Genomic DNA, 18959 nt, shown 5'->3' on the forward strand with positions numbered 1-18959 from the left:
CCCCGGGGCACCGCACCTCACCGGCCTCAGACTCTCTCCCTGATAACTAACAGGCTCGGCGACTCAGCCGTGAACGCTACTCCTGCCCACTACACTACTAGTTGACATGCTAGGCGTTTCTTCCCAGTCTTCTGATATTTGCCTCTCAACGTGAAGCCCACCCCTAACGGAACCGCAACTTTACCACACTTCACTGCATACTAACTTTATCCGTGGGGCAGGTAGAGGGTTAACTAACTGATTGGCAACTATCTCTTCCTCGTAGAAGTGCCTTACCCTCTGACAAAAACCCTTTTCGCTACCCCCCTGATCTTCAACATACTTGTTATTTTCCCGTTGCTCTGTCGTCCCCCCGATGATGGCGCAAATACTGGAGTCCATCCTCAGCAGCCTCATGCAGCCTGACAACGTGGTTATCCAACAGGTACCAGCCTCTGCAGGGAGAGGGCTGTGGGTGGCCCTTTAGGGAAGATGTTGCTGGGTTGAATCTTTTACTTTTCTACAAGTTGGCGTAGAGAAGGGGGTGGGCTGGAGACTGGCTTGTCTGTACGTGGCATTTCAAATGTCAGCATTTATCAGCTATGTAAATTTTTAGAAACAACAACATACTCCTTTTGAACACTCACCCATTTGGAAAGGAAATTTACCATTTGCTTTAGTAAACAATGGGCATCGAGACACGACTTGCGCACCTCAAGCTTTTTGAATGTTCCCATTAAAAAAGGAACTCAAATTCTCCCTATCTAAAATACGCTTTGGTAAAAGTTGAGATCGCTGCTTCCGTCCCAGGTGTTGACTTTATTCATTCTTGTTAACGACATTTTTATTTTACTTGCACTGTTGGCTATTTGCTGCTGATTTAGTTAGATATTTTTATCCTTGCTCACACTAGCAGTTAGCTCCCTGTTTTCCTGGTGGTAATAGGTTGTTTGGGCGATGTTTACTAACTAAAACTCACTTCTTGCGCCCCTTTAAAATGCTCTAATGCCTCTGGGCTAAGTCTGCGTTGTATAAAAACTGTAAAACTAAATAAGCATTGGCAATGCCAAAGACCTGGCATATGAATGAAAGTGCATTTTGTGTCATTGATGGGTTAAGGCACTCAATTCATTGTACATTAATTCTGTCACTTTCTTTGCACTCATGCATCCATTCTTTAATCAACTGGCTCGTTATTGCATTCACCCTCTGACACCACTACAATAAAATACATACAAACTCAATAATATGCATGATAAAATAAAAAAATAAAAGTCCTAAAACTAAAAACACTTTGGCATCTAAAAAAGTGGGTATTTGCTCTCAGTAACAAAACTAAACAAAGTAAAGATATTGTAAATAGTCTATTGTTTTAAAATTAAACTATGGTTGCCACATTTAGCATGGTGAGCATAGGACCCTCGTATGGGCATACCCTTGCCAAGGCTATGCACGGACATGGGTTCCTTGCTCACTGGAACCAAGCTGCACCTGATTGAAAAGGCCCAATGGTAAAAAAAAAACGTCTTGGATTGCTTGTGTTCTGGTTCGTAGAGGATCTGGCTTGGCAGTTCTGGCTAGACTGTTCCTAATGTAGCAGAGTTGAGAAAGATTTGTGAATGGCTGGGTCTAATCTGGCGGGCGTGGTATTGTAGGCAAAAGTACACTGGGTTGGAGTGCTACAATGAACGATTGCCAGCGGTTAGACGTTTTACAAGTATCCTACCATCACCTTTTGTGTGTTGGATGTCCAGGGCAAGAGATTAAATAATTTGATCAAACAAGATTTATAAAATACTGCTATTCACTTGGAAGAGTATTGAGGTGCTGAGAGCCAAGTTGCTTGGGTGGGATCAGTTGATCAACCAAATCTTGTTTCCATCCGAATACCTGAAGAGAAGGTGATATATGGAGGTGGCGGCTGTTTCAGGACATGGCTAGGTAGGAGATGGAGAGTCCTCCACTGTTTTAGCAGATGCTGGGGGAGTGAGCGAGGGAGAGTGTCTGGAGGGTTTGTGGAAGCTCTGGCGGTGGGTTAGCATTTTGAATTGGCGTAGCTTGTTTAGGTTTCGGCCTGGCGTTGCAACTGCGTAGCAGTTGCTCCGCCCAGGCGAAATCTATTGTTATCTCTATAGTGGGGACTTGACACCGCCCCTTCTTCCATTGGCTAGCTCCATAAATGGAGGCTAGCCATTGGAAGAGATTGGCCGTCAATCACGTTTTCCAGAGAAAACGCGATTCGGGGGCGTTTCTGGGTCTTTTTTTAAGCCCCGCCCCTTGTTGGCATGTGTCCCGGGCCGCGCTGTGATTGGCTGCAGGCCCGGGACACCCCAGTGACGTCATTTCCCGGGCCGCGCTTTGATTGGCTGCCGGCCCGGGACACCCCGTGACGTCAGCCAATCACAGCACGGCCCAGGACCTGGCTTGTTTTAACAGCCATAGGCTCCTGCTACAAAGGCGAGTGTCTTTCATCCACAGTGTGTCATGTTTCAGATGTCTTGAACCCGTGAGAGTCCTTTTGAGCACAGACAATGCTTTGTCATATATGCAGATCGTGGGGGCTCGTCCTGCAGATGTATGACCATAATAGAGATAGACGGGCCTTTTCTCCATATCATGCAGCCCGGGGGCTTGTCCTGCACACAGTGCCCTGTATAGGGGCGTTTTTCCTCCGTATAATAGTGCCTTGCCCTTCTTTTATGTTGGCCACCCTGCTCCAAGTGTGTAAATTAAAGTTTTGCTGCAGATTTGAATAGTGTCTTTTTCCCACGAGTGATTTTAGGGCGCCAGAGAGACTTTTCCTACAGATGCATTATTTTGTCCACATGCGTCATGTGTTCTGGGTGAACCGGGGTGTTGTTCACGAACACAGATTTTGCTGTGCCACACGAATTAAAAGGACGGATCTTACCTTGCATATATAGTGTCCTGTCGCAGTTGTGGACGGAGGCTTTTTCTACGTATTGTGACTGACCTGTCCGATTTGTAGGAAGGCTAGAAAATAGCTTTTCCTGTCACCTCCTTTGAATGCAGGGGGTTAACTTTTTCAGCTCATGCAGTGCTCAGTGAACGCGTTTAGTATATTTCTTGCTCGCACACACGTTGTTACAATATATTTCATACCTGACCAGTGTAAGAATTATAGACTCCAAAGCTGGGTACAAACATGTTGTACTAATAACAGTTTTTGTACACTGTCTTTACAGTCTGTTGGTTGTGATATTGTGTGTTTTCTAGGTCCTTAGTGCATTTTATTGAAAGGTGGAACATTGTGTTTTTTGGTCTTTCAGTTGTTTCTGGTATTTACTCAAGGAAGAGGCAGTTTTGCCACTTCCTTTCTATTCAGGTAGTTCTTATTTTCCATGCACGACATGGCCGTTAAATGTCTACAACTATGTATATCTTTTCCTAGGGAATGAATGTGTCTATATATTTATGTGGTGACATTTATAAAGTGCGTTCCAAAGTAGACCCTTATAAATTCGCTTGAACAGTGGTCTTCAAACTTCTTAATACTGTGTATATTAGGTTCACTCGGGTCCCCTAAAATGACCAACCTATATGCTCACCTTTATTCCATAAAATGTTAAATACTGTAAGCGAGCTGAAGAATTACATTGAGGCTTGAGGGCACACCCTCTAGCAAATAAAAACAAAACTGATGTGCGCTGGTGCCTTTTAATTCACCAGAGGAAACGTGTGTATTTTAAAGCATATATGTTCATGATTTTTTCTCTTTTTTTTCTCACTATCATACCCAGCTTGCATAGCTCTAACTTTGTCAAAGGCGAAACCGTTGCATTGTAAATGCTTGTTATTCTTCTTATTGACTTGTCCTCCTCTTCTTGTACTTGTCCTTCCCCTGGAGCATATCTCTCTTTATCATCATTTTAATTAGTTGACTTGTATCCTTTTATTACTCACATTTTGGAAACTACTTTATACTTTTTCTTTCGGTGCTCCATGAGAGTGCATGTGTTTTGATCCCCTGTGCTCCCTCCGTGTTGCTCCACCACCCCACCCTCAAGCTTGTCCAGTGCTTTCTGCTCCTCTCCCTGGCTTTCCGACCGTATTTATTTTTTCTCCTCAAGTCTCAAGAGCCTTCATCACTCCCTCATTTGCTACCCATTGCTTTCCCCTGACCTGCTCCTCCACCTTTTTCTCCATTGCTCTCCCATCCCTCGTGGGCCATTATTTTTTTGTAATTACATTTTTTTTTCGTAGGGGGCATATTTACTAGGAAACTGTTGGAGTGCAGCGTTAAGCCAAGAAGGCTAATGCCTCACTTCGACAGTTTCCAAACGCAGGGATGCGCCATATTCACACAAATACGGTGCACCCTTGCCTTTCCCTTAGCACTGGCACTAAATATAGCTGCCCAGCGCCAACGCAGGCACTCTTGCACCATTGTGCAAGGGTGCCTGCATTGCAGGGAAATGTTGTTTATGTGCAGGAAGTTGACCCTTCCTACACATAAACAATCAGCAATGGTGTTTTGTAACTTCTATGTGGGTTGCAGAATGCAGCACCCATAGAAGTTGCAACTCATTATTTTATTTTAACCCCTTCAATGCTGCCATCGGCCATTGGCCGACGGCAACCGTACCTCGCCGGTGCTGCCGTCGGCCAATGGCTGACGCGGCCCCGCCCGTTTTTTGCGGAAGTGCCGCACTTCCGCAAAATCGGCCGCGCAAGCCAAGGTGTTAATGATTGTTTATGTGCAGGAAGGACACCTTCCTGCACATAAACAAGCAATGGCGTTTTTCTGTTTTTCACAAGTCTTAACGCCACCTTGTGAACAAGGCAATGCCCCTCTCACTACAGAAACGTCTGATACAGTGGCGTTCTTGTGGCAATAGGGGCTTGTAATTATGCCCCAATGTTGCTGCCAGTCATGGCTATGTTATTGGTTTTTTTTGTCTTTTCACCCATTGCACATTTTTCTGTCTTTTTTTACTGATGCTGCGCAGCATTGACAATTTTGCTTTTTGCCAATGTTGCAAACCATCAGCAAAAAGCGTTGGCAAAGCCAATAGGTCAAAAAGACAAGACTTGTTGGTGTCTGTTTCTCGCAAATTGGCAATATTTCTTCACAGGTGCTAGTTGGTGCTGAAAATCGACATGCCTTTTTCATAAGTTAACTTTAAACTGTTTTCCCCACAAACCTAAAACTAGGTGGATGTTTTTGATATTTTAATTGAAAGAAAAATCACTTTAAAAGTGCGTAAATGTCACAATTATATTGAGAAAATCCTCTTGAAAAAAATGTTGTGAGCTATGGGCAATAATCACAGTATTCACAATAATTCCGGGAAACTGGCGAGAAACCCCTTCTTCCCCTCTAAAGTACAGCAGCTTTTAAGTTGCTATAGGTTCATGCAACTTTAAAGTCGGGTGAAAGAGAGATTCATAAATCTAAATATGTACAAACTATAGGAAAGAAGGAGAAAGGAAATCGGGAATTTCAAATCTCAGTGTCCAAGACAGATTTGGTGAAGTATTTTCTTCAATTTATTATCATGTTTTATGCAAATACCTCATACAAGTGAATACCGGTGTTCTGACTCAGTTTAGTTCAGATTGATTATTTAGAATGATAATCTGATGAGGATATCCAATCATAAAACAGAACCTTTTCAGTGCATTATGGCAAAAGTATGGCTTTCTAACAGGGTATATTTTGTTTATCCGGTCAGGATCCAGCTGTTGCTATTCCTAAAGGGACCTTGATGTCTATTTTCTGGACTACGGTGTCCTACCTTGTTATTTCTGCAACAATTGGTAAGTAACGTGTATCATAATTCATTTACAGCAAGAGGGGAGTTTGTTGCAACATTCAAAGTAAAACAGCAGTAATTCACATCGATGGCATACATACATGGAAGCATCCCAATAGGGGAGGAGACAAGAGACTGAAATCAGGAAAGAGAGGCAAGGCAAGAGAGAAGCTAGAGTGAACGAGCCTTATGGATGGAGTGGTCTTTCCCAAAATGCTAATGCCAGCAGATGTATTGATGGTATATTGTGAGTAGTCACTCTTCTGGGTCTTATGGGCTGGTAGGCAGGGAGAGAGACATATAATGGGGGTGGGGAGGAGCACAGAGGGCTGGATCAAACAGGCAAAGCAGTAGGAGACGGGCTTTTAGAGGTAAGAGTGAGAATATTTAGGGAAGGATAGAGAGTCAGAGATGAAGGATGAAGATGAAGGAGCGGATCATTAATGGCAAACAATATTGTTGACAAAAATATTGGGTCAAAATGATCGTTTGCCACAATATTGTGATCATTTACTCATAATGCTAAATACAAAAATATTGCTAAAAAATTATTGTTGACACTAATATAAAAACAATATACAAAAATGTCGATGTCTTATTATAAATAGAGTTTAAAGTAGTAAATGTTAAATATTTTAATATATAAATGTATTATAAAGTAAAATTAATAAATATCACTAAGATTTAAAGATATATTTTTCACCCTTCTTCAGCCAGGCTAGCTTGAATCCAATGACACAGTGAGCAAGGGACCCAAGTCTGGGCATACTCGTCCCACTTAGGGCGAAAAGTGTTACAGCAAACAAATGATGGACGGAATGCTGAAAATGCAAACATTCTCCCCCAGTCAAAATATCTGGGTTAAATCCATTGTTGGAGTCAAGCTAGCCTGGCCGACAAAGGTTGACATACCCTGAAACTGGTCCTAGGATGCTTGTTTCCGGTCCAGGCAGGGCCTGGGCTGGCAATTCAATCTAGACAGTTCCCATGAGGCACAGGGTCAGACTGGTTTGCATATGGCTGGGTCCAACCTGGGGTGGCTTAGTGCGCAAAAGAACAATGGATTTAACCCAGATCTTTTGACTGGGGGAGAATGTTTGCATTGTCAGCATTCCGTTCATCATTTGTTTGCTGTTGTACTTATTGTAACACTTTTTAATATTTGAATCAATAAAATATATATATATATATATATATATATATATATATATATATATATATATATAGATATAGATATAGATATAGATATAGATATAGATATATATAGATATATAAATATATATTTGCTTACACCAACAGGGAAAGTGTTGAACTTCGGAGGGCATAAATAAAATTTACTATTCTCATTCTAAACGGTGCAATAGTAGGGTAAGTGCTTGACTTCAGATGGTTAAAATGTAATATTCCCCTCCAGTCTGTACACAGCAGCAGGGAAAGCACTGGATTTCGGAAGGGTTAGATTTACTATTCCCACTCAAAACAGTGCAAAAGTACGGAAATTGTTGGACTTTGGAGGGGTGAAATTTACGATTCGCACTCCAGTCATCGCAAGAGTAAATAACGTGTTGGGTTTTGGAGGGAAAAAATGTACTATTCTCACTCCAACAGCACAACATCATGGAAAGTTTTGAACTGCCAAGAAGTTAATTGTACTATTCCTATTGCAGTCTAAGCAAGAGTAGGGAAAGTACTTCACTTCAAATTAATTATGTATATGAGTAACCCCATAAATGTAGAAAACAATATTTAACCCGTAATAAAAAACTATTAACGTTAAAAAACATGTTTAAAAAAACTAAAAATAATGAATTAATTGACACATTTACTATTTGACACAAAAACGATTATCAATGAATAAATAATTGTTATTCAATTATTAATTAACTTCCCACCCTGTACCCCTATAGCCCGCATCTAATATTTATGTAAAAAAAATTCCATTACTTACATATGTAAAATAAATTAAATTAGGAATTAGCAATTAATTTTTACTTAATTAACTTCCCATGCTAGACCCCTACAAACATAGCATTCTGCAAACAAAATAACATGAAAATAATTAAGTATTCCACAGTTTAAATATTTACAATTCAATAAATATTGACTTCACAAATATTAATTATTACTTAATTGATCATTACTTAAACAACTTCCCACCCTATACCCCTACAAACGTAGCATCCTGCAACTAAAATTAAAGTAAAATAAATCAGCATTTAATGTTTACATAATTAAATAATAAAAATCAATAAAAAATTTATTAACAATAATAAATTGTTAATTAATTTATACCTAATTAACCTCTCACCCTAAACTGCTACACACCCATACCTAAAATGTAGGTAAAATAACTAAATATTCCGTAAATTACATAAATAAAATGAATTGAATAATTAACAATTATTCATTAATTGCTCATTAATTACTACTCAATTAACTTCCCACCCTAAATCCATACAAACATAACAGCCCACAGATAACACATAACAAAAATAAATCAGTATGACATAAATGACATAATAAATATCAATCTCATACGTAAATATTTTTTTGAATAATTCTTAATTTATTATTACCTAATTAACTTCCCACCCTATCCCAATACAAACCCAAGAACAAGTACGACTCTCTAAAATATTATTAAAAATTAATTAAAACATCTAAAACACTTCAATTACAAACTTTATTTTGAAAACAATTGTTAGCATTTATATGAATAATAACACATACATTTAATATATCAACTAAAACACATTAAAATCATTGAAAAACATTATTTTAACCACTATATTACTGAAAGGGATATTGAAAACATCAATATCATTTAAACTGATATCACTTATCTTAAAAAACGATATTCTTGTTGCCAATATTTCTACATCACAATATTTATGTGTCACAATATTTAATTTCCAACATTTCTATCTACCGATATTTTTAAATCAATATTTTGTTCAAACACCAAAGGAGCATTGTTAAGAGATAAAAGAGTAAGTCAGCCAGTGGGAGTCAGAAGACAGACTCTCTCTCTATGCTGTGTTAACATTGAAAGCCCTTCATTCAGCTTCTATCTATTAGATATTTATACCTGTGTGTGCATATCTAAAAAAGGTATTGCAGAGCCTGGGTGTGCGTTCCAAATCTTCTTAGGTGCTCTGACTTCCAGGTGGGCAGAGGCATTTGCATGAAAGAATGCTTAATTCACAAGGTTCTGATCTTCCGGCCCTATTATCTGTGTTTAATAGCTAATCTTTTAATAATTTGTTTCGAACTGAATTGTTGTACATTGTGCAACTTTGCACATTTGAGGGCTGTTACAAAGGAGGTTGGGAGCAGGTAAAAATATCTTTTCTAACTTTGAGCCATTTTCCCCACTTTGGGGACAGCTTGAGCCGCCATCTTTGGACAATGCGTGCTCTAACTCTTTTCAAGACCATATGTATTTAACGGGGAACGCAGCGCGGACGCGACTTCACTTAAGTTGCTCAGTTTGCACTAAATCAGTTTTAAACCTGTTTTTAATAGCCAATATTTTGATAATTTGTGTTGAATTGAATTGTTGCACATTGCCCTACTTTGCCCATTTGAGGGCTGTTAGAAGGGAGGTTGAGAGTAGCTTAAAATACCTTTCTTACTGGTGGCCATTTTCCCACTTCGGGGACAGCTAGACCCACTATCTTTGGGCAGTGCCTGCTCTAGCTCTATCAACGCTAAATGGATTTAACGGGGGACACTGTGCAAATGTGCACAGTGGGCATGGCAAAGACAAACTTGTCTGCGCCCGTAAGCATCCTAGAAGTGACCAGCACCAGCCACTATGTCTGCGGGTCACCATAAGGTGAACATTGCATATGCTACAACAAGGGAAAACTGTTAAGCCTAGCCCCTGCACTAAAATGCACTTTACAACCTCCATCATTCTCACTAAAGGATGGTTATTTCTGCCCTAAATGTGTGTTCCAATTAAAACCTCCACTACAGGACAAGGTACTCACATCCACTCAAAAGACTGGGAAAAGTACAACAAATCTCTCGGCAGCCCTGATCAGTGTTAGCTCACTGCAGAAACGTCCCATTAACATTTTTGATTTTTTGAGTGAGGAACTCCCGGACATGCTGTGTATGACAGAAGCATGGTTATCTGAGACATCCAACCCTGAAATTGCCACAGCCATTCCAAGGGCCTAAAAAATACAGAGACAAGCCAAACTGAGTAGAAGGTGTTGGGGTACCTGTGGTCTACAGAGAAAATTATGACTGCCTAACAAATCCTATGGATGTTCTGGAAGGAGCTGAGACCCTTGGCTTTTGACTCACCCTGTCTCCGCATCAATCGATGGCCGGGGTACTAATATACGGACCTCAGGGCCCTGCTGGACCCTTCCCCAAACCCCTGTGCAATGCTTTGGCACATCTGGCACTAAGATATGCTCATTTTCTAATTTTGTGGGTAGTTAATCTACACATGGACAAAGTAGAAGATAGAGAGATGGCTCCACTACTTGAGGTCATGTCTTCCCTGGAACTTACTCAACACTTTTTCAGACCTACACATCAAGCAGGTCAAGTGCTGGACCAAATGTTCTCCAACGTCACTCTGGAAATGGGAGAACCTATTCCGCAAGTCTGCACAGACCACTGCTTGATTAGGTTTGACTGTCCGGTCTTGGTAAAAGTACAACCTTGGACAGTTAAAACTCCATGCGCTTCCAGAGCATTTCATAGAAGCCACTAGGTCCCTGGAAGAGAGCACCCCCTCTCTCCCAGGTGTAGTGGAGGATGACCTCTGTCTCCAGGACAGCTGGAATGCTAACACAACCCATGAGCTTGCACCAGTGGCTCAACATACACCATGCAGAATCAAGCCGTCCAGCCCGGATACAAAGATAGTCTCAGGAAAGTAATTATGCAAAACCTTAGAGAGAATGGTGGAAACCTTATTAACCTAATGCCAAGGTATTCTAAAAAAGGCATTCTAAAAAAATGCTATACTGAATTCAAGATAACCAATAAGGCTCTTCTGGAAGACAAGCTAGAGAGAGCAGCAAATACATCTGGGGAAATCTTTAAAGTTGTAAAAAACTCTATGGGCCCCATTAGGATGGCGAGCGGACTTTGTCCGCCCGCCATCCTGATATAAAACAGGACCGCCCACCATAAGGGTGGCGGTCCTTTGGGGGACATTAGGATGCGCCCCCCACACTGGCGGGCGCATCCCGCATTTTTAACATTGCGCACTTCAATGCACAACGTGACAGGCACCATGCGGTGCCTGCCATGTTGAACCCCCCCATGTGCACCCCCCACCTCCGGAGTCCCTGGGGGCCCGCAACGGGCTTTCACAAGACATCCCCGCATGCCTTTCGCCACGGAAAAGCATGTTCCTGCCCACATCCTAATATGAATGGCGGTGTCTAACAGACACGGCACCATATGAAACCCTTTTCCAATCGGTCAACTCGCTGACCAGGCAGAAAAGCGGCGGACGGTCTTTCCGTCCGCCGCGGTCCCCCCACCATAGTAATATGTTGGGGGGAAATGGGTGGCAGGCGGGGAAGGATGTCGGGCGGATCACCACCTCCCGCATGGCCGTGGCGATCCGCCCGACATCCTAATGGGGCCCACTGTCTCCTAAGGCTTGTTTCCAGACTTCAACAGCCTTCAGCTGAGTGGAGTGATCAGCTGGATATCAATTTTCATAATAATATCTCAATCATCCAAGCTAGCCTTTCCTCTTGCGTTCAGTCTGAAGTGGTTTTGATGAATGGAATGTAGCTTCCACAACTATAGCGACAATCACTCTCTTCAAAGACATCCCCTTGGAGGGATCATTAGCAACTATACACAGCCTCACATCAAGATCTCCTTCCGATCCCTGCCCTCGCAACCTATTAGCATTAGGGGCAGGCATTGTTAGCCCACTGGCTAATAAGTTGTTTAATGCATTGCAGGTAGCAGGCTAAAATCTTGCCTGTGCTTAAGAAACCCTCTGCGGACCCAGGAGAGCAATACAAATATAGAACAATATCGTAACTAACGGCCCTGTCTAAAGTGGTGGAAAACATGTAAATCAGCAGCTCTCCCAGTACTTTAGAAACCAATAACTTGCTCCACCCGAGCCAGTTTGGCTTTAGACTAAACTTCAGCATGGATATGGCTCTAATGGAGGTTGTTGAATACATTGGAGGCACCCTAGACGATGGTAGGAAGGCAATACTGATCATGTTAGACCTGTCTGCAGCCTTTTATACAGTCCCCTGTGCCAAACTCTTAGAGCATCTCCAATCCATCAGAAAAGTTGGTCAAGCTTTGGACTGGATGGATTCCTTTTTGGAGGGTCGGTGACAAGAGGTATAGATCCCTCTCTTCAGAGTACTATAACTGTCAGTGGGAGTGCCCTAGGATTCAGCCTTGAGCCCTATATTATTTATTGTATATCTTACCCCATTAGCTCAACTGATCAAAGCCTTGGAAGTAAAAGTCATCTCATAAGCCGATGATACTCAGCTGCTGTTCTCCTGGGGCAGGGAAGCAGAGATCCTGGGTGAATCCCGCTGTGTTTCGAGGCTGCTTCTCCACCACATCTGCGATCTCTGACCTGGTCTTGGGTGGGATCTGCCTATGTTGCCGGGCCTGCCCACTAGGTTCGACCGGCCCTAGAGGCCTTCACTGGTTTGGTGCAGTTTGACGGAATCTTGCATTTGGTTAAGACTGGTGATCATTTTCCGCCTTGTTTCTTCCCCCTCCCGCTCTGTTACTCTTTTTCCAATTGTCAAAGGAAGAAATGCCTTTGTTACCGGCCTGGTGGGATGCCTCCACTAGCTTGGTGCCATTCTACGGAATCTCTAATTTCATTGAAACTATCAATCCTAACTGCCCTTTTCCCAAACCCCCTACTTTATTGTTACTCGTTTCCTATGTTTACACCTTGCCCCGCCACATTTCCTCTGTTTACACCTTGATCCGATGCAGTGAATGGGTCCAGCACTGTTTGTTTGTTTTTATTTGACCCCATCCGGTTTGTTGATGCTTTAACTATTACTTCTTTGGTGTCCTCCAAAATACTATCTTTTTTGTTTTGTTGAAATTTTTTTAATTAACGTTTGCATCACTTCACAGCCGATTACAATCACATGCATCATGTGTCTCATCAGATCTAATGTTATCTCGTCCACTGCCACACAGAACATTACATATGCACAAATGCATTCCACCGTATTGCCCCGCCTCATAAACAGTAAAATACTTAAAGTGGTCCCTAGTAGCACCCCATTGCATTTGTTTTTCACTCAAGTCCAAATCTGATTTCTCTGGAGGAGGGGCGCACACATTCCCTCGATATGTGTTCCATTTGCCCCACACCCTCGTCCATTTTCGTGGACACCCTCTGTGAACGAACACCATTTTCTCCGCCGCCATTGCGCTGTCTAGGTCACGACACCACTGTTGATGGGAGGGGACAGTCTGTGCCCCCCAGTGCCAAGCAATGTTCCATTTTGCTAGTGCCATACCCATGGTCACCCAGCTCTGCTCCACGTGGTTACGGTCGGGTGGCTCCCACACATTGAGTAGACATCTCCTCGGCTCCTGGTAAATCTCATAACCACTCACACGGGTGAGTGTATCCATGACCGCCCTCCAATATGAAGGGACAGTCCCATAGTGTGTGGTAAAAGGAGCCCTCAACCCCACACCCCCTAAGACAAAGAGGTGACTCAGCCCCTCCTATCTTGTAAAGTGTGGTCCTGGTGTAATATGTCCTGTGCAATATTTTAAGTTGCACAAGCTTTAGTCTGTATGGGATTGCCACCTCTCGCGGGGACGCTAGGGCCTACTGCCAGTCTTGTTCCTCCATCTCACCTATCTCGGCTTGCCACTTCTCATTATGGGTGGGGTCAGTCTGGTTATTGATCAATTTGCGATATGCTAAAGAGGTTGTCTTTTTGGTGAGGTGGTCCATTAGTAATCGGTCCTCTAGTGGCGAGGACTCGGGGAGGTCAGTTCCAGGGGGTATGGCTTTTGTGAGTGCATGCTTTATTTGAATGTATCTGAAATGCACCGTCCCTACCATTTGATATGTTGACTGCAACTGTGCAAATGTGAATACCCCCCCTTTTTCCACAGGTCCCCCACTATGGAGATACCTATTTGATACCACCGGGAGAAACCTTTGCTGGTGCGTATCTTACCCAACCTAGGGGTGTCCCAGAGTGGTGTCTGTTGTGTTATCACTCCCTCCCAACATAGCTCTCGCTGTGCTACCGAACAGACATGTACGATGTGGGTCATGGGACCAATCAGTGCCTGTTTCCGAGTTTTATCATTCAGGGCACCCATGATTCCATCTGTACCAAGAATGTGCCTATCCATAAGCAATGCTGGTTCCTCTTGTGGAGCGTGGAGCCATTGATTGATCACTATAAGCTGCGATGCCCAATAACATAACTGAATGCTGGGTAGGGCATTTCCCCCGTCATACCGACTCCGTATAAGTTTACGCTGCGCTATCCGTGGGGGCTTCCCATCCCAAAGAAGGTGTCCCACTTCTGCCTCAATTGACTTGAAGTAGGAGTTAGGGCCAGGAGTTAGGGACAGGAGCTGGGGTGTTCTGCAATGCATATAAAAACCTGGGTAGAGCCATCATCTTGAACAGGGCTGGTCTCCCCAGTAGTGTCAGGGGCAAGGAGTGCCACCATTTACCATCACTGCGGAGTCTCTGCAGAGGTGGCAGGAGATTGCGCTCGTAAAATTGTGTGGGGTGTGGCATAATGTGTATACCTAGATATTTAAATCCATCATCCGCTAGCATAATCTCCATGCCCCGGGGCAAACGTGGGGGTAGACCCTTAAGTATGTAAAGCACCGACTTCGCCCAGTTAATGGTGTAACCTGAAACTCTGCCATAGGATTCGCAGATGTCCAGTAGACAGATAATGGACCTTCGGGGGTTTGCCACAAATAGCAAGATATCATCTGCGTAAAGGGAAATACGGTCTTACCAACCCTCAGACCACTGTAACCCCCATATTGCTGGGTCACACCTAATCCATGCCGCCAAAGGCTCGAGCACTAAAGCAAATAGAAGCTGGGATAGGGGGCACCCCTGCCTGGTGCCACGTCCCAAAGCAAATTCCTCTGACAGCCTTTCATTGATTAACACCTGCGCCAGTGGTTTCGCGTACGGCAACCAAATCCAGCCACCAAAATTAGGCCCGAAGCCAAAGTGCTGCAGCACTGCGAAAAGGACAAGCCATTCAACCCGGTCGAAGGCCATGCTGGCGTACAGAGAAAGAATGGCCGCATCCTCCTGTATGGTTGGTATTCTGGCCACCACACCATGGAGTCTCCGGAGATTCATTGCCGTGTTTCTACCCGGCATGAAGCCGGATTGGTCGGGTTGTATTAGGGTCTTGAGGTGGGGCTGTAGCCTGGTTGCCATTACTTTCGCGAGAATTTTTGCCTCCGCGTTTAGAAGCGAAATCAGGGGGTAGGAGGCACAGTCCTAATGGGGCTTACCTGGTTTTGGAATCGCAATAAGTGTTGCTACTCATTGGTCTCCACGGAGTATTCCTAACTCTAGGCTAGCCTCATACATCCTTAACAAGTAGGGGGGGCAAATTGTCGGAATCTTTCTTATAGAGTTCTATCGTAATACTGTTGGGACCTAGAACCTTCCCCTATTTAAGCATTTAATGGGCACAGTGATTTCCTCTACCGTAAGGTTAGCCTCCAATGCATGGATGTCTTGTGATGTCAACTTTGGCAGCCGTATGTCTTTGATATAGGCCAGATTTTCACTTCTGCAGAGGTCGTTGCTACGGGGCCATATCCTGTTTTATAATGGTGTGCAAATGCTGTGACTATGTCGTTCGGGTCTGTTAGTGTCTCCCCCGAGAGCAGGCGAATCTGTGCCACCCAACGACTGGCCCGTTCCTTTTTGTCTAACCAGGCTAACAGCTTGCCTCCCTTGTCCCCGAGCTCATAGATGGTATGTTGTGTTTTTGTAATCTTCCCTTTGGCCCCCTCCCATATGTAGTCCCTATATGCTTGTTTCGCCAGGTTGAGGGAGTGAGTCGTGTGGTCAGTGGAATCAGTGGCATGCACGCTTTCTACCCGGCCAACCAACCGTTCAAGTTCCTCCACCTGGTGCGTTTGGTCCTGTTTGTGGGCAGTGATTAACGAAATGGCTTGTCTGCGGAGGACTGTTTTATATGCTTCCCATAGGATGACGGGAGAGGCCACTGAGTGTGTATTTTACTGAAAGTAATGTTCAGAGGTCTTATGTAGGCGTTTCCAAATTTTGGGTTCTTTGAGTTGTCCCGGACGTAGAGGGTATGTACGTCTTCTTCCCATGAGGTGCGATGTATATGTCATGAATATGGGGCCCTGATCAGAGATACCTCTAGGGAGGTGTTTAATCTCCACTATTCCCCCCATACTTGTGGGGGAAGTAAATATATAGTCAATACGCGATAGACTATTATGTCCCCCTGAGTGGAAGGTGTACTAGAGTGTTTTGGGATATCGTGTGCGCCACATGTCCACCAGCCCAATTGCGTCCAGGAACTCCCAGAGGGGCAATGAGGTTATCCCCTGCCTCCCTATGTGGGTATCCATCTAGTGCTACATCCATGGTGGCGTTAAAGTCGCCTCCCATAATTACTTCCCGGGCAATAGTGCTAACAGACACTTACCAAGGGCTGGGAGGGCGAGACTGTGGAGTGCCGGTGGAATGTAGACTGTCACCAAATTGTATGGTCGCCCCTCCCATTTACAGGAGAGTGCTGCAAAGCGCCCTTGATCGTCCGTCCAGGTCTTGCTTACTATTAGAGGGCAGCTTTTCCTGATCAGTATCCCCACCCCTCTAGAACCGGATGTAAAGTCAGAGTGGCCCGCCATTCGAAACCCCCATCTATCCAACGCCTTTATTGTCGTGCTGACCAGGTGTGATTCCTGGATGAAGGTGACTGATGGGGTGTGTCGCTTGAGGTATTGTAATACTAATCCCCTCTTTATTTTGTTACACAGGCCATTCACATTCCAGGATATTACCATTAGGGGGAGCCCAGTATGTGCAGGTCTTTAGACTGTGATCATGGAGGGCTGTGCGTTACGGACCCTAGAGTCTGTGCACAAGCGGTCAACATGGGAACATGGGGTTTTTGCCTCTGTTTGGCACCGTCCATGTGGCAAAGTGTATCAGCTGTGAATACTCTCTTGTAACTATCTTAAAAACAATTAAATCAAACTTGAACTGCACCACTCCCTCCACCCCCTCCCTGCTCCCCTGCTAGACGGATTCCCAACTACCATTCATCCCAACAATGCAGTGCTTCAATCCCATAAACAGTACTTGCATGCGGGAGGTGAATTCTGAGATCTCCCTCAATGTTCCCCATTGTCTCCAACCTGTATAGCACGTAACAGTGCGAATATCAATTTGTGTCCCTTGTAGCATCCCAATCTCAACCAGAGCCAGCCGGCCTGGATCGGTTGCATGGTGCTGGTCATTAGGACCTCAAGTCTCGTCGTCTTCTTCTAGCATGTCCTTCATTTGTTGTGCGGCCTTCCATTCTGGATGTTTCCCGACCTCACCTTCCAGCTTCCTCTTGAGATGGGTCTTTTTCCTTGCCGCCATCTCTCTCGCTTGGTGAGGCGACCCGCGGAGGATGTCTTTGTTGTTGTCTTGCTGGTTGTCCTGTGCTTCTCACCTGGCGCCAGCCCTTCAGCCAGTCATGTGCCTCTTCAGGCACCTCAAAAAAACAGGTTTTGACATCCGCCACCACCCGCAGCTTTGCCGGGAACAACATAGAGTACGTGATTTCTCTGCGCCTTAGTTCGTTTTTCTCCTCAAGGAAGCTCCTTCACTTCCTAGTACTGCAGGTGTGTAATCAGGGAAGAATGACACCACTGAGTGCATACTGTGCAGTGGCGGGGCCACCCATGCCATCTGTAGGATGGCATTGCGGTTGGGAAAGTTAAAAATACTGGCCAACACTGGTCTGGGGGGAGCCCCTGGTTTGGGCCTACCCCCCAGTACTCTGTGTGCCCTCTCGACCAAGAAAAAACTAGATAGCCCTCTAGGCTGGAGTCTTGTCTTGATGAGATCTTCAAAGTACAGGTCCATTGCTGGTTCCCCTTGGCTTTCCGGAATGCCAGTAATCCTGACGTTGTTGCGCCGAGAGCGTTCTTCTTGGTCATCCAGCTTCGCAGCCATGAGCCTGTTTTCTGTTTCTAGTCGATTGACTTTCCGTTGTAAAGTGGTAGTGTCTTTAACAAGGGAGGACGTTACATTTTCTACCTCCGTCATCTCGTGGCCATTTTCTGAAAGTCAGCGCGAAGGAAGGAAACGCCCGACGAGATTGATCCCACTGTTGTCTGAACACTGGTGAGGGCGTACATAATGTCCTGTAGTGTAACTTCTGGCTGGCCTTCCTTTGTGGGGGCTTGTTCTTTGGAAGCATTCTTATCGGGCAAGGCAGGAAAGTCTTTGGAGTAGGCATACTTGTCCAATTTGAGTTGCTGCGGTGCATGCTGGCCTCTGCCCCCCATTAGTGTACGATTTACTGGCAAGGGATAACCAGTTGGGGTGCGGAGCAATAGTCGCTGCTGCCTGCCGTGTGGTTGGACGTCACACTTGGCCTTTTGGTTTTCCCGCTGCGCAAAATGAGCAGCAACAGTGGGGGAACAGTAGTGTAGGCTTGTGGCTAAGTCCAGGGTCGTCCTGACTGGTCGTAGTGCCTAGCAGCAATTAATGTCTCCTCAACCTGCTATGCCCGAGTGCTGTTGCCACGGCTGAGATTGTCCAGCCGGTATATTGGTAGCACAATGAATTGGGCCGTTATTCATAGCTGGGAGCTAGTGAGGCACCGAGGTACTTGCGTGACGCCCGCAGGCCCAGGGCATCCTTGTATTCACGCGAGCAACAGCGGCCTTTCTCCTGCTTCCGCGCGTTGCGACTTTCCAGTTTGGTGAGCCGCTTTACTGGTGGCAGAGAGTGGAGCCCCCATGGTTCAGCCCTGGGTACCTCCATGTGTGGATGACGGTATGCCGCCTGCGCCGGTGTCTTAATCGCGAGGCCTCCGCTGCTCTGGCTTTGCTGTGTATCTGGGAAGGGCGCCAGGGCCCTTACTGTCCTTGGGGCTCTCCGATCGGTAGGGTCACCAACTCTGTCTTGGTCATTTCATCTGGCCCTCTAAACAA

At 44.7% G+C, this 18959-nt stretch overlaps 1 protein-coding gene across 1 annotated transcript in view; it reads left to right on the forward strand.

Annotated features, from left to right (window-relative positions):
• The window catches only part of SLC12A3 (solute carrier family 12 member 3), a 231757-nt gene that overhangs the window by 99296 nt on the left and 113502 nt on the right, over window positions 1-18959 (forward strand). Inside the window, exon 9 of the mRNA XM_086947698.1 lies at window positions 5676-5760. Coding sequence (XP_086803824.1) covers window positions 5676-5760 — 85 coding nt within the window. The remainder of the gene's footprint in view (window positions 1-5675; window positions 5761-18959) is intronic.

Source organism: Lissotriton vulgaris, chromosome 12, assembly GCF_964263255.1.
Source record: "Lissotriton vulgaris chromosome 12, aLisVul1.2, whole genome shotgun sequence".
Classification (NCBI taxonomy): Eukaryota; Metazoa; Chordata; class Amphibia; order Caudata; family Salamandridae; genus Lissotriton; species Lissotriton vulgaris.